At 47.2% G+C, this 22,940-nt stretch overlaps 1 protein-coding gene across 18 annotated transcripts in view; it reads left to right on the forward strand.

Annotated features, from left to right (window-relative positions):
• ZDHHC3 (zDHHC palmitoyltransferase 3) overlaps window positions 1–22,940 on the forward strand; it is a 64,430-nt gene that overhangs the window by 23,479 nt on the left and 18,011 nt on the right. For 13 of the 18 annotated variants that reach the window (XR_001886409.1, XR_001886410.1, XR_001886408.1 and 10 more), the window contains 4 exons: window positions 10,218–10,342; window positions 21,846–21,942; window positions 22,637–22,718; window positions 22,845–22,928. Coding sequence is in view for 14 of the 18 variants with exons in the window: in XM_017876266.1 (XP_017731755.1) it covers window positions 10,218–10,342; window positions 21,846–21,942; window positions 22,637–22,718; window positions 22,845–22,928 (388 nt within the window). In the remaining 4 variants the exon portion in view is untranslated. The remainder of the gene's footprint in view (window positions 1–10,217; window positions 10,343–21,845; window positions 21,943–22,636; window positions 22,719–22,844; window positions 22,929–22,940) is intronic. The other 5 variants (XR_001886411.1, XM_017876270.1, XM_017876275.1 and 2 more) reach the window with 1 other exon arrangement.

Below are 22,940 nucleotides of genomic sequence, written 5' to 3' on the forward strand. Positions count from 1 at the left end.
TATATATATATATTAAACACCTTATGTTCTCCCTCAAGCAGTAACTTTACTGCTTTCAGCTTTGAAATAATTATTCTAAGTGTAACATCTGAACAATTCCAACCACCACAGCCTTCTGGACCATTTATCAGTGATTTACTCCAGTGTAGCAGTAGATAGGTCCACATAGAGCTTGAAAAGAAAAGGGAAGTGGGAAATGACTCACAGATGTGTAAACAGCCCCCTTGGAAGTGAGACAGCCATTTGAGAAACAGGGCAAAAGGGACAGGTCTTTAAACAGAGGGAAGAGGACAAATAGAGGAGCAGGGCAGGCGCCTCACTTGGCGGGCAGACTGGCCTGGAGGCGGCATGGGTGTGGGCAGGAGCACAAGTCAGGCTGACGTTTGGTCTCCTGACAACTTCTCCTTGCCCACTCTGAGGTTGCGTAATGTCATCATGGGAGCTTTCTGTGTTCCGGAAACACTTCAGATGTTTACAAGTCTAGAATGGCTCCACGTGCCCTGCGGAGGCAGCCTCTTGAAGACAAACTGGACTCAGAAACCCTTATCTTAGTACCCCTCTCTCTCTTTTCCTCATTTCTCAGTTTTACCACCTTTTCTTTTCCAAATTCCTCATTCTGTGAGCTCCCTTAGGAATCCTGAGGGGCTTCCTTATTTCTGAGGCAATGTCTGTCTCCCAGAAGATGCTTAAACCTGACAGATGGAGATTGTTTCTTTTTGTCCCGGCTGCCAGGAAGCTCAAAGCCAAGTGTTACACAATCACAGTGATTGTATAAACCCTTATGATCAGCATATTTTTGCCCCTCCTTTTTTGGATCTTATCGTTTATTAACTTCATAAATTATTTCAAATCTGAGATTTGAGAAAAGGAGGAATATACAGTCATGCATCACTTAATGATGGGGATAAGTTCTGAGAAATGCATTGTTAGGCAATTTGATCATTGTGCAAACATCATAGACTGTACTTACACAAACCTAGATGGTACAGCCTGCTGCACACCTACGCTGTATCGAATAGCCTCTTGTTCCTAGGCTACAAACCCATGCAACGTGTTACTGTACTGAATACTGACTGTGGGCAACTGTAACACAATAATATTTGTATATCTAAACATAGAAATGGTACAGTAAAAACATGGTATTATAATCTTGAGGGACTTGTTGTTGACTGAAACATCATGATGTACATGACTGGATTTATAGTCAGTTTAACCACATTATTAAGGAAAAGAAAATTCGTCTCTGCCTGCTCCCCTACCCCAACCCCTCTTGAATCCTACTCTGTGAACACCTTGCTATAAACAGACCTCCATGACTATCTCAGACCACTACTGGCCACTGATTTTCATTTCAGCTGCCAAAAGTCATTGAGTGGAAATATTGGGGCTCACTTCAAACGTGCAATTGGTATTCCCTTCTGGAGTCTTTTTTGGCAGCCTTACAGAGCATGTGCTGTATTCAGAGCCCAGGTGGCAAGTATTTCCTGGAAGGGTAGCATGGCAGCATGATGTATGTGGGAACATAGAGGAGGAATAGCAGGCCAGGTGCTCGGTGCAGCCAGAGAAGGACCTTGCCCATCTTGCCCAGAGGTATTGGCACATTCACTGCATCAGGTTAGGGGACTTGCCTGAGGGTCCATTGGAGTATCGTACTGCATTCTCCCTCATGCCAGGCAACTTCTCACCCCTGCCCCTGAGCAACTTATAAATCCCAACAGGAAAAGCTTTCTGGTTCCAGAGAGAGGAAAGCAGCCCATTTGGGGACCAACTAGCTACCTTTTACTTTTCTGTGGAGGAGACACATGGCCAGTGATGCGGGCCTGGGTTGGTTACCATGCTCCTGGGAGAGCTGTTAGAGGGAGTTTTTACCCAGACTGGTGGGTGTGCACAAGCTTTGATCCCATGGCCCTGAAACAATTTAAGCAGGTTTTCATTCTTGTAGCTTGAAATGGATGGAATGTTGAGTCCTTGAAATTATTGGCATTTCTTTAGAACCTGTCTCCACTACTTTCCATTGTTTCTTTTTATATTATCATATTATCCTAGATACTTATTGAAACAGCCTTAGTATCCTAGGCCTGTTTCAATCTTAATACTAGTGTGCTGAGGTAGTTGTTGGTGGTAGAGTGATATTGTGACATCAGGCAATTAAAAAAAAGTCTTTTCCAAGTCACTTAACAGATATACCTGGTAATGATATGTTTGTCTTCTGATAGTGACATAGGTTCTAGACTTGGATTGCCTGGGTCAGAACCCTACTTCTCCCACTTACTAGCTATGTTACCTTGGGAAGATGCTTGACTTCCCTGCCTTAGTTACCTCATGTATAAAATGGGGAATACCATAGTCTCTACCTCAAAGGTTTATTGTCAGAAGTAACTAACAAAATACAGTTTTGTCACAAAGCATTTGGAACTATGCCTGGCCTATAAGTGCTCGATAAATGTATCATCATTCAGCTTGAGTTTATTGAATACATTCTTCGTGCCAGGCCCTAAGCAGTTTGCTGAGCTACAAGTTGACAGACGTCTTGTCCTCCAGGAGTGTCCTGTCATGTCGGAGAGAGAATGTGTGCCATACTATACATACAAGCTGTGGTAGCACAAAGGCTAAGTAATGGGTTCTGCCTTGGGTGTGGCTTGGGGCCATGAGGAAGTAGCAAAGAAGGCGATCCCTGGGTGCATTTTAATTTGGGTGCTAGAAGCAAGGAGGTACCTGGCAAGTTGGAGCAGGTGATGGTTGGGTTGGTGCTAAAATGGAGCCCCTGAGGGTAGAAAGGAAAACTTAGAGAGAATGTTGCCTTTGGGAAACTCCAAATAGACCACAGGGAGGGATGGTCTACGGAGAGAGGTGGCACTGGATTGGTAGTCCAGGGTTGAGATATGGTGGCCTCATGAGCCCTGCCCAGGAGCTCGCACTCTGGTCCATGGTACCTAGGGAGCCAGTGAAGGTTTTAGGCCAGGGGAATAATGTGATCACATTTCCATTTAAGAAAGTTTACTCTGGAAATTAGTGGGGAGAAAGGATAGAAGTGGGCTGCAGGATTTGAGGGAGAGACTAGAGTCAGCAAGACCTGGGAGATGCTCTAATAGTCTGGGGCAGGTGATGATGGGCTGAACTAAGGCATGACGGTGGCATGGAGGGGAGAGCATGGGATTCAAGGCACAGTCTGAGGCAGAATTAACCTGGTGGAGTGAATGGGATGTGGGGAAGAGGATTAGAGGAACTGGTGGTGACTACTGGATTTCTACCCCAGGTGACAAGGTACATGGATATGCCATGGGCCAGGAAAGGGAGACTTGAGGGAACAGTTTGGGGAGGAAGCAGCAGGTTCCATTTTAGCTGTACATAGTGCCTTTGGGACAGCCAAATAGAGAGATCCACAGATTCAAGAGGTCTGAGTTGGAACTTTTGATTGGAGCATCATCACTGAGTGATGATGGAAATAGAGTTAAAGATTGTTCAGGAGAGAGTGCAGAACGAGCAGGGAAGGAATGAGTCTTGGGTTGAAACCCTGAACCCTGAGGAACACCAGTAGCCTGGATGGGCGGGATTCCTAGACGAGGGGAGAGGCACAGCCCCACAGACAGGGAGGAGGACAGTGAGGAGAACCCAAGGAAGACGAGGGCTAAGAATTGACTTTTGGATTTGGCCACAGTGAGTTGCTCAGTGACCTGGTGGGAACAGTTCCCTGGTATGGAGGGGACAGGTACACTGAAGAGTAAGGGAGAGGTCAGCAGAGACATCACGTGCACAAGGCTTCAAGCAGCTTAGCTATGAAGGGGCAGGGAGAGCTCAGAGCCTGCTAAGAACACAAGGAGAAAGCTTGGAGGTAATGATATGGGGTCCCTGAGGGACAGGATTGACTTGAGCCTCATCTTCCAAGACAGTGGGTACCCATGAATCCAGGGACAGTGAGGCAGTGAGATGATGAATATGAGAAGGATTTAACTCTAGCAGCCTCAATTTTCTCCAAAATAGAAAAGGAAGTGGGCAGGGGTCAAGGAAGATACTAGAAGTTTGGGCTACCTACTAAGGGGAATGGCTGATGGAGGCACATCACACCCTACCCCACCCCTAAATACACACAGGTGCACATACAAGTACCATTATGTTCCTTCTGCACTGAAAACTCAGAGGTCTGTGCAGAGAATGTGGAAGAAGTTCTGCCATGACTAGAACAGAAAAGTTTTAACAGCTTCTACACACTTATTTTAAACCAGATTTAAATTGGTTCCACTGTGGGGCCAAATATATATTTTGGAAGCTATATGATCTGCTTTTTATGGGCCTATAGATTTGTAAAAGTGTTTTTACCTTAGTATGAAGAGAAAAGACTTTAAGAATATGTTTCAGAATGTTGGTAGTGCTTGTCTTGGGTGATCAAATCAGAGTGAATTTTTCCTTTTCCATTTTTTTTTCATCTGTATTTTCTTTCTTAAAACTATGAACAAATATTACTTTGGAAATGAGGGAGATAAAGTCAGTGCATTTTGACCTGCTAGGCTTGCAGCAATGTGGAAGCTTCAAGACATCCCTGTGGAGTGTGTAAGAATGTGGGGTAGGGGATAAGCATTTCTCAGTAATGCAAGCATGACAGCAGTGACAAAAATGTCTCAGGCCTTCCAACCCCCTGCCTTCTGTCCAGGATTGTAAAGAACAAAGTTCCTTACAATGAACTAATTGTTATTAGTTCTGAAATTTGTGGAGATGAGCCCAAAAGAGCTTGATACGCATTTTAAAAAAGAATGAAACAAAAAGTTGCCTGAGGCAGAGACTGGAAAGTGTATGCATCAGACTCCTCAGTCTCGGGGGCTGGCCCAGCTGCTCTCTGGCTCTGAGAGATGGGCTCAGGTGGTTGGATGGGTGGGGCCCTCCTGGATGGAGATAGGCCTTTTGTGAGATTTATGCAAATAGAGTCACATTGTGGGGCACATGTTTGTGAGATTTATGCAAATAGAGTCACATTGTGGGGCACATGTTTGGAAAGGCTGAGCTGCCGAATGATGTCTGTACTCATGGTCTGGAATTATAGGCTATAATGAGAATACCAAATGAGAGCTCTGATTGCCTTTTATGGGTTAGAGGTTTCCTCTTGCAGTCTTTTATACAGGGTCCCCTAGGGCTTACAGTACATTCCAGTGGCTGGGACCTTCTTAAAAAGTGGGACTAAACAAAAAAACCACCTGGGCCATAATTTAGGAAAACTCAAGCCTCCTTGCTTCATCTCCTTGGGGGAAAGCATGTCCCTTTGCACTTTTTCTCTTATACACATAACAATAACTTCTAGTCGTGGTTTTCTGGTTTTAGTATCCACAAAAAGTCACACAGTTGCCCAAACTCAATTACATTTTACATGAAAGAGAACACAGCTGGGGGCAATGGCTCACACCCCTGTAATCCCAACAATTCAGAAGGCCAAGGCAGGAGCATCACTTGAGTCCAGGAGTTCAAGACCAGCCTGGGCAACATACTGAGACCCTGTCTCTAAAAAAATTTTTTTTAATTAGCTGGACATAGTAGCTCGTGCCAGTATTTCCAGCTACCTGGGAGGCTGAGGTGGGAGGATCACCTGAGCCTGGAAGGTCAGAGATGCAGTGAGCCGAGATCATGCCACTGCACTCCAGCCTGGGCAACAGAGCAAGACCCTATTTCAAAAAAAAGAAAAGAAAGAAAAGAGAGAGAATGAAAAATAAGGCCTTTTGGGCTTGAGACCCTGTCCTCTGCCTGGACCAGTGCCCTTCCCAGGCCCTCTTGGAAATCCACTCATGCCATGTGGTCTGGGCTCTGCCTCGCCTTCATGAAACCTTCCAGAGCCTGGCGCCTCACCAGTGCCTCACTGGTGGCCCGTTGGATGTTTCAAGGTGAGTCAATAATGACATTTTGGTTACAAGCCTCAGGAAAGTTGATCATATTCCTACTTTGGATGGCTCCTCCTTAAGGTTGTTTGGTTTTTTTGTTTTTTTGTTTTTGTTTTTTTGCTTGTTTTTAATGGATGGTTTCCTTTTTGCAAAAGCCACATGTTTCTAATAGAACATTTAATAAATATAGTCAAGAAAATTAAAAGTACCCTGTGATCCTTCTACATAGGGTCTCACTATGTTGCCTAGGCTGTTGCAAACTCTTGGCCTCAAGTTATCCTCCCACCTTGGCCTCCCAAGTAGCTAGGATTACAAACATGTACCACCACACATTTTTTTTCTTTTTTCTCATTCATATGTATGTGTGTATATATATAATCTGTTATAGATGTTTCCTGTGTCAATAGTTTTGTATTTTTATGGCATATTTAATGTCTAAAACTATACCATGTGGTCCTTGCCCACCAAAATGTGTTTGCTTTTAAACTTTGTCATAGGCTTTTCTGACATCTGACTACATTTTGCAGACCAGATTTTTTTTCTACTTTTTTTAACTTAAAAAAAAGTAATGAAACACTTTAGAGAGTTGAAAGAAAATAAAGGACCTCATCTCCACCCCACTCTTAGTCTGAGCCTATAGCACTGAGGTACGCTTGCATGTGGACAAGTGGTCCTTTGGACTTTCACCACCTCCTTGTCTCCTGCTCCTTGTGAGCCTTTGGCTCCTCATCCTCAGTGGGGAAGCGTGTCATTGCTCTGAATGACAGGTCAGCCAGGTGCTGCCCATCTCAGGAGTGAATAGGTCCTCATGAGGCAGGAGAAGCAGAGGCCTAGCAGGGGAAGGGCTGGGACCCAGGGAAGAGCCACGTGAAGAGCAGAGATGACAGGAGATCTGTAGGCCCACCTCTGGGTCTGTGCTTGAACTGATTTTCCTCACAGGTACCTGTCTCCTGCTTAGTATCCACCAGGATCCTCCTGGCCTTCCTAGGATCCCCACTCTCAGTCCTGCCTCCCCTTAGCTCCTGATGCATTGGTGGCCATGCCTTTCACTAGGTGCTCAGCCTCAGCAGCCTCACTGTGTCTGCACCTGTCCACCCACCAGCTGCTTGAGGCCTGGGCTCCCATCACTTCTTTGTACTTCCCACAGTGTTCAGCGTGGTGTAGACCTTCAGGAGAGAGTTGTTGGTTGATTTATCTCTGCAGTTTTCTTAGCTGGAATCTTAATCCACTGTGAGTCATTTTCTTAGTAAAAGACAGAACCACAGCTCCCTTCCATTTCCAGCACTTAAAGATTTTTCCATTTCTTCAGTGGCTCTTCCCTTCCCAGAATTCTTTTATAGGAGAGGTTCTGACACCCAGTCTTCATCACTTCTGCCCTGGGAACCCCTCACTTGGCCTGTTATAATCCATCAGTCCCACTCTGGGAAAACCAGGGGTGCTCTATCTGAAACTCCAGTTTGCCCACCCTGATAAACCATACTCTCACTCTGGGCCCATGCAGGATGTGGGGACCGTCTTAGTTTCTGTTCTTCTGATGTTGCACTGACTTCCCTGATTGTGGTATCTCATGGGTGCCCACTGAGGAGTGGAGCTTTCTCTGAAGTAGACCTGACACAGGGGCCATGGCAGGAAGAGTGAGGGCCCCAGTCCAATGCCATAGCTGTGGCTTGACCTTGTGTCAGGTGTGGTTCTTGTTTGGGAGCTCGGCCAAGCAGGCAGAGTTCCCAGGATGGCACATCCTTGGCTCCCTGCCGTCACTAATTCTTTCACCCCTTTGCTGGCTGCTGGATCTTTTACCTTTCACTTTGTGTTCATACTGTGTACCAGCCCACGGCATCTGGTGCTGATCAAGGTAGACCCAAGCATGGAGTTGCTAGTCTAGCACAGTAGCTCTCAACCCTGGCCATAGAGTAGAAGACTCTGCTGGGGAGTGTAAAAATTGCAGATGTCTGGACCATACCCCCTGGTCATTTATTTTTATAGTAGTGCTGCATTAGAGTCTAGGCATCTGTATTTTTTTTAAGCTGCAGCATTGGTGCCGACACCAGACCCAGAAAACAGACCACCATATACTGAGCACTTTATCTGTGGCAGTATCATCTGAGCCCTTTCTGCAAGTTGTCCATGTCTAGTTTAACCTTCTCAGTACTGCTGGGAATTAGATGAGTCCCGCCTCACTGATTAGGAAACTAAGGCATAGACAGGCCCACCTGTCAGTGGGCACACCACTCACAAATGTAGAGCTCAGATTTAAAGCAAAGCCAGGGGACTTCCAAGCCAGCTCTAACCCCTTGTGCTATGCCACTGGCTGATCTTCTTTCTTACTTCTTGGACCGATATTCCCAGCCACCTTCCTGGGTGTCCCTCAGGCACTTCAGACTCAGCATACCCTAACTGAACTGGTCAGCTCTTCTCAGAACTTCCTTCTTAATGGCGTTAGCTCTCTTAATGGCTTTAGCATGCCACCACTTACCAGCTGCTAAAAATGGAAACCTTACTGGGGCTCATCTCCTCCCTTTTCTTTACCCTCTCTACCACCCAATAACAAGTTGGTTCCCTACCATCATTTGTAGATTCAGATCTCAGAATTTCCTCTCCACTTCTCCCCCTCCATCCTCGTAATTCAGTTTTTTCTTACTGGACCATCAACAGTAACCTCCTATGTGGTGTCTGGAATTTTCATCTCTCCCTCTTCTTATCTGATCCACATAACACAGGCAACTGAGGTCTCTTCCTGAAGCACCAATGTTACCTGATGGCTCTAGGCTACCTATAAAGAAAAATCCCATCCCAACCTGGCATTCAGCGCACCACATGGGCTGGCCCGGGCCCATCAGTCCAGCCTCCCTGCTGACGCTGCATACACATGGCTCGGCACACTGATATTCTCCCTGTCTCCCAGATATGCCATGCTCACCCTCACCTCTTTGCCTTTACTCATGCCCTTCTCTGCTGGAATCCCTTTTCTCCCACAGGTCTACCTAGCAAATAGCACGCCTCTGTATATTCCTTGAGACAACACTTGAACATCACTACTTAAAACTCCTCTGATTCCCCTGGGTAATTGGCTGCTGGCTCCTCTGTGCTCCCTCAACACAAATATCTTCCACAGCATGTAACCCCTTTTACTAGAATCATTTGTCAGCCTCCAAAACACTGTAAGCCTCGGAAGCAGGGACCTCATTTGATTCCTGAGTCCATAACAGTGAGCGTGAGAGCACAGGGCTCAGTACCAAGCAGGCTCTTGGTGAAGGTTGGTTATTAAGACCCTACTTAGGCCTGTGCACTGCCTGCTTTCCTTCTGTTTGGATGGGTGCACAGCCAGAGCAGAATCTTACGGCATTTTGGCTCTGCCATTGGCTCTAAAGAGCACTAAGTATTCACAAGCATACTCCATAGATGGAAGAGCAAATCAGAGAGCAGCTCTGGCCAGACAGCAAGTCAAATACCTGAGGGCAGTGGCTCCCAGTTGCTTGTGAATTCACTAAGAACCAAATATAGATTACCAATTATTCATAACAATACCACTGGTAAAAATAAAATAAAACTTAATCCCAGCAAACAACCCATTAACATGTGGAGCTGCAAGTTTTGATCTGGGAAAACTGTTAGACATGATGCCCACCAATGAAACTTAGAAAGGGAGAAGCTGTTACCAGGAAATTTAATATACACCAAAAAATAGTCAGTGAGCCAAATCCTCACTGTTATATAGGAGAGAACGGATTCAATGAAAATAATTTCAGCAAAATGAAAATATAAAGTAATCAGGAACAATGTCACTGTTTAGTGTAGAAAATTAGTCAAAGAGTTGGCCAGGTGCGGTGGCTTGTGCCTGTAATCCCAGCACTTTGGGAGGCCGAGGCAGGCAGATCACAGGGTCAGGAGATTGAGACCATCCTGGCCAACGTGGTGAAACCCCATCTCTACTAAAAATACAAAAAATCAGCTGGGCGTGGTGGCTGGACCTGTAATCCCAGCTACTCGAGAGGCTGAGGCAGGAGAATCGCTTGAACCTGGGAGGCAGAGGTTGCAGTGAACCGAGTGACACTGCACTCCAGCCTGGGTGACAGAGCAAGACTCTGTCTCAAAAAAAAAAGAAAAAGAAAAAGAAAGGAAGAAAAGAAATCAAAGAATCAATGTGGCCTAATGGCATTTCCTCAGAAAAATTTTTGGTCAATAAATATTCCTTAATGTTGGCATAATTCTGAACACAGAGTCCACATGTTGTTGGTATCAAAGTGTCCTGTCCGTGTGTGTGTGTGGTTGCTGCTTTCAAATAATTATCCCCACTGTAGAATGTTAGAGCTGATAGAACCCCCAGCCCAACCCTGATACCTTTCATCTTTCCTACAGGGGGCAGTGCCCAAAGGAAATGCCACTAAAGAATTCATCGAGAGTTTACAGTTGAAGCCCGGGCAGGTGGTGTACAAGTGTCCCAAATGCTGCAGCATCAAGCCCGACCGAGCCCACCACTGCAGGTACACTCACTGGGGCTCACCTCCTCTCTTCTCCCGCTGTCCTGCCTCCCTCCGTCCCCGCCAATGCGTGCCTCCTGGAGTAGCACACACTTCCCCAATAGGGGCCAAGTCAGCATCAGGATTCCAAATGTCTCCTGCTCTGGGCAGAGAGTGATCATTGTGAGTCTCCTTCCTGGTCCCTGTGAGCCCTCTAGATTGCAAAGAGCATTTGGTTTGGGCTCAGGACACCTGTCCCGGGACTTGGCTCTGCCACACCTGACATAGGACCTGGGCAGGGCCTTTGTTTTTATATACGTAAAATGGAGGGGATTCCTGCTTTTCCTACCTCACAGCTTTATTACAAGGGTACCATGAGAAAAAGCATTAGAAAATCATTCTGTGAATGTCTGGGACTTAAAATGAAGGGGTTGTCCTTAAATGAAGGCTTTCTTTTAAAACTTCTGAAGGTTATGATAGTTGCAGAATTCAACCGAAAAAGAAAGCCATTTCCCCATCTTATATGTGGTCAGTTTTCTCTTTTTGTTTTCAGGTTTCTTTATTAAGTTTTTCTGATGAGAAGACGTCTAGCCAGAAGTTGTACTTCATTGACTGGGCACAGTGACTCGCACCTGTAATCCCAGCACTTTGGGAGGCTAAGGCAAGAGGATCACTGGAGCCTAGGAGTTCAAGATCAGCCTGGGCAACAAAGCGAGACTCTGTCTCTCCAAAAAATTTTAAAAATTAGGCCAGGCGCAGTGACTCACACCTGTATTCTCAGCACTTTAGGAGGCTGAGGCGGGCGGATCACCTGAGGTCAGGAGTTCAAGACCAGCCTGACCAACATGGAGAAACCCCGTCTCTACTAAAAATACAAAATTAGCTGGGGGTGGTGGCGCATGCCTATAACCCCAGCTACTCAGGAGGCTGAGGCAGGAGAATCGCTTGAACCTGGGAGGCGGAGGTTGCGGTGAACTGAGATTGTGCCACTGCACTCCAGCCTGGGCAACAAGAGTGAAACTCCATCTCAAAAAAAAAAATTTTTTTTATTTTAAATTAGCTGGGTGTGGTGGCACATGCCTGCAGTCCCAGCTACTCGGGAGGCTGAGAGCAGAAGATCCCTTGAGTCCAGGAGCCCAAGGCTGCAGTGAGCCAAGGTTGCACCACTGCACTCCAGCCTGTGCGACAAAGTAAGACCCTGTCTCAAAAAATTTTTATTTATTTATTTATTTTGAGACTGGGTCTCACTCTATCATGCAGGCTCATAGCTCACTGCAGCCTCAGACTCCTGGGCTCAAGCAATCCTCCCGCCTCAGCCTCCAGAGCAGCTGGGACTACAGGCATGCACCACCACACCCAGCTAATTTTTTTTATTTCTTGTAGAGACACAGTCTCACTTTGTTGCCCAGGCTGGTCTTAAACTCCTGGGCTCAAGTGATCCTCCCAACTCAGCCTCCCAAAGTGTTGGGATTACAGGTGTGAGCCACCTCGACTGGCATACAAGGAAACTTTAATTGCTAAATTACAGAAATACAAAAATATCACTTGGTCCCCTTTTCAGAGGGTATGTGTTTGGGTGGAGAGGGGTTATAGAGGAATGAATCTACTCTAGGTGTTGGATGTCATCCTTGTCAGGCTGAGCCTGTGGAGACATCTGGGTGTGTGAGAGATTTGAAGGGCGATTTCTGCCTGGCCTTGCTGCCTGTCTTTCAGACGAGAGTGGCCAGTCTCCAGCACTCAGATTCCAAAGTCAGCTCCCCAGTACCTGTGTGCTGTGCCCGCGGCACCTCAGCCTGCCCTGCTGCAGTGTCAGTCATCTATTTTCACCTTCCTAGTCACCCCTGGAAATTGGGATTGCTGCAGGGATGGCCTCCCTAGATAAAGAAATTAAGGTTCAAAGGGGTTAAGTGAGTGCTCCAAGGTCACACAGCAGTGAGCACTAGAGACAGGTGTGGGTCCCGGCAGTTCTGGCTGCAAGTCCAGGCAGGGCTCTTTCCGTAGGAACTCCAGTCTGGGGATGACACATGTAACTTTACGTAGTTGTACATATGTTTTTCTGTCTGCAAGAGAGAGATCCGCAAACCTCCTCAACTGGTTGCCACCTGCTTGAGGGCAAGGGCTGAGGAGCCTGGGCAGGGGCCTGTGGTGATTGCTAGCTCCTCCAGGGTTTCTGTCTGTGGGTCAGCTTGCTTCTGAGATCTAATTCAAGGCTTGCCTCCTGTGCCTGAGATAGAGGCTTCAGTTTGGTCTTTTCTTGCCACTCTTGGGCTCAGGAGCCAGCTGTTTTCTAACCATCACTCAGATTTTTTTTTAAAAAGAGAAAAGCTCAGCTTGCTTATGTGGTTTCTCGGGATAGCCCAGTGTGGTGGAGCAGACTCCTTGGCCTTGAAGTTGGAGTGGTTGGTGTTGGAAGTTCAGCTGTGTCACTTGCTACAGTGTGGACCTTTAGCCAGGTGCTACATCTTTCTGAGCCTTAGCTTTCTCTTCTGTAAAAAGGGTTGTTTCTTTGTAGTTTGTTGTGGGGCTTAAGTATGAGTAACTGTGAGTCACCTACCTCAACACATGTAAGCCATTGCTAATAGAAGAATGTGTATGGAGTTAGGGATGTGCTGGGCTTATAAAGTCTGGACCAGAATGCGGAGGTGTTAACTTTGTATTATAGAAAAGAACTTTTGGGTGACCACAGTGATTCTTTTTTTTTTTTTTTTTTTTTGAGACGGAGTCTTCGCTCGTCGCCCAGGCTGGAGGCAGGTGGCCGGATCTCAGCTCACTGCAAGGCCCGCACTCCCCGGGGTTTCACACGCATTCTCCTGCCTCAGCCCTCCTTGAGTAGGCTGGGAACTAGCAGGTGCCGCGGCCCATCCTCTGGCCCGGCCTAGTTTTTTGTTTTTTTAGTAAGAGACGTTCACCGTGTTAGCCAGGATGGTCCTCGATCTCCCTGACCTCGTGATCGCCCGTTCGCCTCCCAAAGTGCTGGATTTACAGGCTTGAGGGCCACCGCCGCCCGGGCAACCCTTTTCTCTCCTCTCCCTGAGCCCTCAGCTGCCACCACCCACCTGGCATTTTCCTCACCGCCTCCTCCTTGCCTCTCCCCAGGATGATCCAAGGGAGGTATTCTTGTGTGCTAGTAAACAAATCAGCTTGGGCAAAGCAAGAGCTGCTGATTCAGATGAACTAAAGTGAGGATGCCTGTAGAGTTGCCTGTTCCTACCTCAGAAATGTGTGCTGACAACTGCTCCTTTGTGATGGTGCGTGGTGGCCCAGGCCATCTGGGACCCACAATGTTGGATAAGCAGAATCCCCAGCACACCAGACAGACTGGGTTTGTTTACAGTCCTTGAGCCCAGAGGCTGCCTGCCTGGTTAGAGAAAGTTGATGTCGGCCTTGCCCACTCAGGCGAAGGTGCAGCATGTGTGCACACACGTTTGCCCCCAGCATTTTAGAATTTAAGACTGTCTCCATTCCCTTGTCTCTGGTGGACACCACAGATACACCCAGACCTTGCGCCTGTAGGTATTCCTTCCAGCCCTATGGTATGTGGGTGGGTCTTTCCCTCCTGGGAGAAGCACTCTGAAACCCCATGCTCTTTCATCCTGGTGTCAAATCTCCTGTTCATAGGGACCATGGAAGCATGTGGAAACTCTGTGGGAGGAGCCATTTATGCTAATGTGGATGGCCATGGCATTTGGCTTATGCTTTCAAGCTTGTCCAACCCATGGTCTGTGTGCCACTTGCAGCCCAGGCTGGCTTTGAATGTGGCCCAACACAAATTTGTAGACTTTCTTAAACATTAGGAGACGTATGCACAGACTTTTTTCTAGCTCATCAGCTATTGTTAGTGTTAGTGTATCTTATGTGTGGCCCAGGGAAGATAAAAGATTAGACACCCCTGCTAGGTTCTTCTGCATGAGGAGGGACAGACCTCTGACTTTGCCAGCCCCCCACCTCCACACCCCAGACACCCACCCTGAGTCTGAGAGAGTCCTGGGCTGCTTGGAGCCCCTGACAGATTCTTGTTGTTTTGTCTTTCTCATGGTTATGATTACTGAGAAAATTTATATAGCACTAGTATTGTTTTTAAAGCATTTTGCATACATTTTTGGTGCTCACAATGACCCTGAGAGATCAGAGTAATTCTGCTGAGGCTGATTGGAGTACCTAAGTTTCTTTAACCAGCGCTCAAAGTGAGGACCTGCTTTCAAATCCCCTGTTCTTTCCACTCCACTGCACTGTTTCCCAAAATCGTTTCTGAGCTGGAGCCAGGATGTGGTGTAGATGTCTTTTTTGCTTATAATTTTAGTCATAGCCAATGAGGGGTAAAATGAAAACCTGTGTGTGATGCCATGGCTCACTTAGTACCTTCTTGCTGTTTTCTTTTTGTTTTCCCTACGTGAGCATCCCAGTCTGATGTAGTTGAACTCATTTCCCAGGCCTGCTCTTTCCTGTCTGTGGTGTCAGAGACTTCATTCAGCTGACCCTTGCTAAAGGGGGCCCTGGGCTTGGCTCTGAGCTTGTAGAGGTGGATTAGACCTGGCCCTGGGTCTAGGAGCCTCCCACCCAAGCAGGGCAGGCACACTTCTCTACCATGATACAGTTTGGTAAGTGGTGGTATAGGGAGACACAGAATCCCCATGGGATGTGGCTATGTTTCCGTGTTGAACCATCACCCAGGATGAGCAAGAGAGCCTCAGCCAGCTCCTTTGGGGATGAATGCCAAGTAAGGGCCCTCATACCTCCCTGGAGAGGAAACACATAAGCCCTAGAGAAACTGAGTGCCTATGAGCCAGTGAGCTTGGTGGCTTCTAGCAAGGTTTGGGGCCTGAAAAAATGGTAGGAAACCTGGAGGAAGGGGAGAAGGGAAGCATCTGCCTTCTTCTACAGTGACGACATAGAAATGTAGAAGGAGTCTGGGAAACCTGGAAGGCCAGGGCGCAAATACCTCCAGTTAGGGTATTTGGTCTTTTCTGTGATTGTTATTGCACACTTGGTCCCTGTGCCACGGGAGCTCACCAGTTTACAGCATCTCATCCACAAGACTCTGGAATTAGTGCCAGAAAGGAATGCCAGGAGAGGACTGTGAACAAGAAGGACCCTTAGAGGATAGGGTAGATTTTGCCAAGTGGAAAGAATGAAGAAAGGGCTTCAGGCATTGAGGCCATCCACAGCCAAAACGGGGAAGATGGCTGAGCGAGTGTGTGGAAGAGGCTCTCAGTCTGTGAACTATGAGCTTTCCTTGGCCTTGTGTTTGGGCTGCCCTGCTATGCCTAGGAAGGGAACACTGCTGAGCCCCCTGCCCATGTGCATGCAGTGGGGGCCGGGAAAACAGCTGGCTCTGAGGTGATTGATTCCCTGTGGGGAGTCAGGAGTTGTGGGGGGAGGCCCACATTTTTTCTTCTTCCTCATGACAGATGGTGCCTGAGGTGAAGCAGGGTAGGGTGTGGTATGCCCTTCACTGTCCTTCAGCATCTGCCTCTGGTCCCTGTCCGTGGCTGCTCCAGGCTCCAGCCTCAGCACCCTTCAGGCCTCTGTGAGCAGCTCAGCCTCTGAGCAGTGCCTCCAGCCACCGTGGGATGGGCCTCACCCCACCCAGTCTACACACCACCTGGCCCAAGAAGGGTAGTGTGGGTTTGGCATTTCATATCTTTGAAAACAGGAAACTCAGGGACCGGCCTTTTAGACCAACACTTGTGGCCCTCGGCAGGCTGTACTCACTCTCCCTGTTCCCTGAGGTGTGTATCTTTCTAATTTGGAAGCCCAGTGAGACTCAGCCCATTGAGAAACCCAGCTTCCTGGTATTCACGCCTTGTCTCCAGAGAGGCTGGGAGGAGAGGGAAGAATAGCTTTGCTGTAAGAGCTTGTTTAAACTCTTCGGCAGCTTTCAGAGGATGTGCAGCCACTTGGCACCTCTCTGCCGCTGAGCCAACACTGTCTCAAGAGCACCCACTTGAAAACCCTTTTAAAAATAAGTGCAGATGAAAGAGAAACTGCTCAGGAGCCAGGAGCAGAGAGGTGGTTACCCTCAGGAGTTTGTTCCCCAGATGGGGAGGGGATTAAGAAACCCAGAGGTACTGGTCTCTGGAGGAACATGCCAGAAACAGGGTCTATAGAGGGAGCATGGCACCTGGTGCCTGAGGCCTAGGATGCAGGGAGTACTCACTCGGCACTGTTTACTTATCTGCACTTTTAAAATTGTGTACTGGGAACAGGCGTTACCAATTTAAAAATATATATTATATATATATACTTACATATATATTCATGTGTATTTTTTAAATTGGTGACAGAGAGAGAGAGAGAAACAGAGTGGCTAGTGGACTTGCTGGTACTTAGCTTGCTGTTTGTTACCTCCATGTCCCTTTTGTGTCTCCTTTTCTTATCTTGCCCTCCTGGTCCCCAGGGAAATTCTGGAACCAGGCCAGCATCTCTGAAATATGCCCATTCCCAACATGCCTGTGTTAGTGAGGCCCTTTGAAGTTGTAGAAAAGAGCAAGGGTGGAGACCGGTATGAATCCACACATCGTCTAAGCCAGGCACATTATCTGCTCATGTATTCCTTATAATAAACTTATTTTGTACAGAAGGGAAACTGGAGGCTCCAAGTTAGCCAGTTTGACCAGGGTAGCTCAGCGGACTCAGGTCTGCATTGCCACCAAAGTTCATGCAAGGCTTTGAAACACACACATCTTCTCCTTGGGCTGCGAGTGAGCACTGTGGTGGAGGACTCCTCCGGAGTAGTCTTTGCTTCCAGGTTCTGGAATCCAGGGGACAGCACATCTCCAGCCCAGCGGAGCTTCTCCTGTGCTTTCCCTGTCCTTCCAACTGGTCAGCAAGAGCTTAGCCAGCACTGTGGTGTGAGTGTGATCCAGCAAGGCCCCAATACCCAGCCCTTCCTCCAGCATCCACCTGCCATTGCCCACTCTGCACTTTTTCAAGAACGCAAAGTAAAATTAGTTATGGAAGCTAGTGAAGAGGAAAGCTGGTGTGAACTCAGGAACTTTTAAATTTTATTTATTTTATTTCTAGTTGTCAAATATCTTTTATTGAAATGTCTTCCTTTGTGCTTCTAAGTAGCCGGGCACTCCACCGCACCACTGTTGATGTCATCTGCGATGTCATGAGGGTGGTGGCCATCAACTTGGCAGCCCACAGACTGGGCAGTCCCCAGAATCCCTTTAATGGTTCCAGAGAGTTGTCTGGCTAAAGGTCAGTGCCGCATCTGTAGAGCAACGTTGACAATCTCATCAAGGGTGGTATTTCCGGCCGGGCACGGTGGCTCACGCCTATGAGCCCGCCCAGCACTTTGGGAGGCCAAGGCGGGTGGATCACTTGAGGTGAGGAGTTAAAGACTAGTCTGGCCAACATGGTGAAATCTTGTCTCTACTGAAAATATGAAAATTAGCCTGGCTTGGTGGCACATGCCTGTAGTCCCATCTACTTGGGAAGCTGAGGCAGGAGAATTGCTTGAACCTGGGAGTTGGAGCTTGCAGTAAGCTGAGATCACACCATTGCACTCCAGCCTGGGCAACAGAGCGAGACTCTGTCTCCAAAAAAGAAAAGTGGTGTTTCCGCTGTGTTTAACGTTTTTCTGTTTCTCTCTGTCTCGCAGCGGTTCCTTGAGGGCTTTGATGATCAGGGCAGAGGCAGAAGGTACCATGTCAATCTGGGCCTATCTGTTCTGAATGATCAGTTTCACTGTAAGCCTCAGACCCTTCCAGTCACTAGTTGCTTTGGCAATGTCATCACCAACCTTTTTTGGGGACAGACTTGGTGGAGGGGGGGGCCGCGATCTTGGGGGCCCACATAGGATGGCACTGACTTGACTCCTGGTGTACCTCAGCTATACAACTTTGATCTCATTGAGGTCGAACTTCAGCGGCATGGTAGAGGCAGCTGGTGTTGGATGAACCCAGATTTGGGACAACCGAAGAAGGTTGCACCTTAGCCGCCTCCGAGCTGAAAGCCAAGAGCTTTAAAAAAAAACAAAAAACAAAAAACAAAAACTTATTTTTAGACACAGAGTCTCACTGTGTTGCCCAGGCTGGTCTCAAACTCCTGGGCTCAAGCAATCCTCCCACCTTGGCCTCCCTAAGTGCTGGGATTATAGGCATGAGCCACCATGCCCAGCAGAACTAAGGAACTTTTTTTTTTTTTTTGGAGACAAGGTCTTGCTCTGTCACCCAGGCTGGGGTGCAGTGGCACAATCACAGCTCACTGCAACCTTCTCTCCCCACCCCAGGCTCAAGCGATTCTCCCACCTCAGCCTCCCGAGTAGCTGGGACCACAGGTGCACACTACCACACCCGGCTAATGTTTTGTATTTTTGTTAGAGACTGGGTCTCACCATGTTACCCAGACTGTCTTGAACAGTCCTTTTAGATAGGAAATACAATTGTATTATTTCAAAGCTTTGTTTATAGCATTTCAACCTGTTTTGAATAAATAATGTCCCCAAGATAATAAAAAGGAGACTAGAATTCATTAAAATAATGAATTGAAAAAAAAAATTGTCAATGAACACATCTTTTGGCTGGTGACCTAAAGAAAGAAACAGGCAAAATTAATCGAGAGAGTTTATTTGGGCCAACATTGAGGACTGCAGCCTGAAACATACTTTCAAGTTGCCTTTGTTCAAGCAGGTTTTTGGGAGGTTTTTTAACTTTTATTTTAGGTTTGGGGGTACATGTGAATGTTTGTTATGTGGATAAACTCGTGTGATGGGTGTTTGTTGTACATATTATTTCATCACTCAGGTATTAAGCCCAGTACCCAATAGTTATCTTTTCTGGCCCTCTCTCTCCTACCCTCCACCTTCAGGTAGACCCTAGTGTCTGTTGTTCCCTTCTTTGTGGCCGCATAGTATTCCATGGTGTATATGTACCCCATCTCTAGCCACTCTGTCATCATTTAGGTTGATGGGCATTTAGGTTGATTCCGTGTCTTTGCTATTGTGAATAGTGCTGCAGTGAACGTTTGCATGCATGTGTCTTTATGGTAGAAGGATTTCTATTCCGCTGGATATGTATCTAGTAATGGGATTGCTGGGTTGAATGGTAGTTCTGCTTTTAGCTCTTTGAGGAATTGCCACACTGCTTTCCACAGTGGTTGAATGAGTTTACACTCCCACTAACAGTCTGTCAGTGTTCCCTTGGATCCGCACCCTCGCCAGCATCTGTTGTTTTTTGACTTTTTAATAGTAGCCATTCTGACTGGTGTGAGATGGTATCTCATTGTGATTTTGATTTGCACTTCTCTGATGATCAGTGATACTGAGCTTTTTCTTCGTATGCTTGTTGGCCACATGTATGTCTTCTTTTGAAAAGTGTCTGTTCATGTCCTTTGCCTACTTTTTAGTGGGATTGGTTTTCTCTTGTAAATTTGTTTAATTTCCTTATGGTTGCCAGATAATTGGACCTTTGTCAGATGCGTAGTTTGCAAATATTTCCTCCCATTCTGTAGGTTGTCTGTTTACTCTGTTGATAGTTTCTGTTGCTGTGCAGAAGCTTCTTAGTTTAATTAGATCCCATTTGTCCATTTTTGCTTTTGGTGTCTTTGTCATGAAATCTTAGCCCATTCCTATGTCCAGGATGATATTGCCTATATTGTCTTCCAGGGTTTTTATAGTGTTGGATTTTACATTTACGTCTTTAGTCCATTTTGGGTTGATTTTTGTGTATGGTGTAAGGAAGGGGTCCAGCTTCAACCTTCTGCATATGACTAGCCAGTTATCCCCAGTACCATTTATTGAATAGGGAGTCTTTTCCCCATTTACAAGCAGGTTTTTAAAGGGAAAAGGGAAAAAGGGGCTGATACAAAGCTGTTTGACAGGAACTGTCATTGGCTTACAGAAATAACATTGATTAGTGATTGGCTATACATTGTTGAACTATAGAGTGTATGTCATTGCATGGCTACTTGGCATCAGTCTAGAGCCCACATAGCTAGTAGCTTCAAGAGGTCATTATTTGCTGGGCACAATGGCTCATGCCTGTCGTCCCAGCACTTTGGGAGGCCAAGGCAGGCGGATTGCTTGAGCTCAGGAGTTTGAGACCCACCTGGGCAACCCCATCTCTATCAAGAATACAAAAAAATTAGCTGGGTGTGGTGGCATGCGCTGTGGTCCCAGCTATTTGGAAGGCTGAGGTGGAAGGATTGCTGGAACTTGGGAAGTTACAGTGAGTCGTGATCGCACCACTGCACTCTAGTCTGGGTGACAGAGGGAGATCCTATCTAACAAAAAAAAAAAGGTAATTATTTATCTCGAAGGTGGGGTGTGAGATGTGACTGCTGTCACAGGCTGTCATATTTCAGTGCTTCTCTAGGCCTAGTAATTAAACAGGCTCACATTCCTCAGATAAAAAGTTTTTTTTTTTCTTTCTCATGGCAAATGAGTCTTTCTAAACTTGAGCTTTGGGAAGCAGTTGCTTTCAAGCCCCCAGTAGTCCTGGACACTTGTTTCATATTATTACTTTGTATTGTCCAAAGGGGGAGTGGGTTTGTGCTTGCTATCAAATAAGCTTGAAACAGGTTCAGCCCAAGAATTACCCCAATAATGTTAGAAATGTGCAAATTAATGAAATGATCTGGTCGACAGTTAAGCTCAAATGACTTTTTTTGGGGGAGGGGGGGAGAGACAGAGTTTTGCTCTTGTTATCCAGGCTAGGGTGTGGTGCAATGGCACGATCTTAGCTCACTGCAACCTCTGCCTTCCGGGTTCAAATGATTCTCCTGCCTCAACCTCCCGAGTAGCTGGGATTACAGGCGTGCACCACCACGCCAGGCTAATTTTTGTATTTTTGGTAGAGATAGGGTTTCACCATGTTGGTCAGGCTGGTCTTAAACTTCTGACCTCAGATGATCTGCCCGCCTCAGCTTCCCAAAGTGCTGGGATTACAGGCAGGAGCCCCCGTGCCTGGACTCAAATGACTTTTCTTTTTTTTTTTTTTTGGCTCAATGGATGTCATCTTAGAGCCAAAAAGTTTTTGGAGCTGGGCTTCCTGCTGTCCTTGATCTTGCTCTGAAATAGCCCTCTCTTCTGTCCTTTGTCCTTCCTTGGTGGAGGTACCTGGCCCTCCCTGGTAGCACCTCATAGTGCTTCTAGAACTTCCACCCAGCCCTTGGTGGTTTGGTCTTTTGGGGAAATAAGTAGCAGCCATTCTCCAAATCTTAGCCCACTTGGTCAAGTTTTTGAAACTACTTCATTCTTTTTCCCTCAGGAAACCAAATTGTAAGCCCCATTACCTCAGGAGAGCAGCCTCTTTCTTAGCCATGTCAGTTCTGTCCTATTTATGTGCTAAGCAAGCTAAGAGGCTTTGGAGAATGACTCTGTACCCCTGTCTGGAATGACTGCCACCCCGGGGTCCTGACCCTGCCTCCCAAGCCCCATGTGACACACACCCAGGAAAATCCCTGGCAGTACCCAAGGAAGCCATTTCAGAGGAGTGGAGCAGGTGCCATGGGTTCTGTGTTCCCCAGGGCCCTCCCAACACCATGGGGACACCCTAAAGGTCTGACCTGTGGGCTGTTTCAGTGTTTGTAAGCGGTGCATTCGGAAGATGGACCACCACTGTCCGTGGGTCAACAACTGTGTCGGCGAGAACAACCAGAAGTACTTCGTCCTGTTTACAGTAAGTCAGCTTCCAAATTCTGCCCCGCCCCCCAAGAAGCAATGGAGCACTTTGTTCCTTTGAAAATTCTCAGCATTCACGATGTTCTTTGCTGCTGTTTAGAATACTGCCTGGCCCTGTAGATCTCCACCTTCCTGCCAAAGATCTCTCTGGCTCAACAAGTGCCTGTTCCTAAGCCCTTCCCTTGAGTGTTTAGAAAATTGATTCAAGTTGATTAGCTATGAGCAAGGGCTGTATTGTGGGCTCCCATGCCAAGTGTTGGACCTAAGTAGCTCAAGAAGGCAGTTTGGGTGATGACCTCAAATCCTGAGCTGCAGGTAGGTGGAGTCTACTTAGTGCAAGGACTAGAAGGGCCCTCAGCAGTCAGTACCCTGACTTTTCAAGGGAGGAGATACAGCAGACTTGAACCCCCGTCCCAGGCAGCTGAGACTGCCTGGAGCCCAGGTCATGCCTGGGAGACGGGCTTGTTTCTGTTCTGGTTCCACATACTCCCGCAGATGGCTGCTTACTTGACCCAGGGCTGGGGGTAGGAGGATCTGTAGGGAATCACTAGCTGGCCCCCTGGTCCCTCCTGGTCAGGCCTCGGCCTAGCTAAGTGTTCCCGAGTGGCAAGTTCTGAGTGCCCCTGTCCCGGGAGCCCATGAGGTCAGAGGATTCTTACAACAATGGTATCTGCACTGCTTTCCTGTTTCAGATGTACATAGCTCTCATTTCCTTGCACGCCCTCATCATGGTGGGATTCCACTTCCTGCATTGCTTTGAAGAAGATTGGACAAGTGAGTATGTGCCGAGGCTTTCCTCCCTGCTCCAGGGTGGGTGTGTGACCTGAGTGGGGGCAGGGAGGCTCTTTGTTTCCTTCATGGTACCCGGGGCCAACCTCATTTTATTAAATCTCCTGAAAGCCTATGGACTGAACAGGGAAGAAATGGCAGAGGCTGGAATCTCTCTTCATGAAAAAATGCAGCCCCTTAACGTCAGTTCGACAGGTAAAGTCGTGA

This window comes from Rhinopithecus bieti, unplaced genomic scaffold (assembly GCF_001698545.2).
Source record: "Rhinopithecus bieti isolate Rb0 unplaced genomic scaffold, ASM169854v2 scaffold_9581, whole genome shotgun sequence".
NCBI classification, from domain to species: domain Eukaryota; kingdom Metazoa; phylum Chordata; class Mammalia; order Primates; family Cercopithecidae; genus Rhinopithecus; species Rhinopithecus bieti.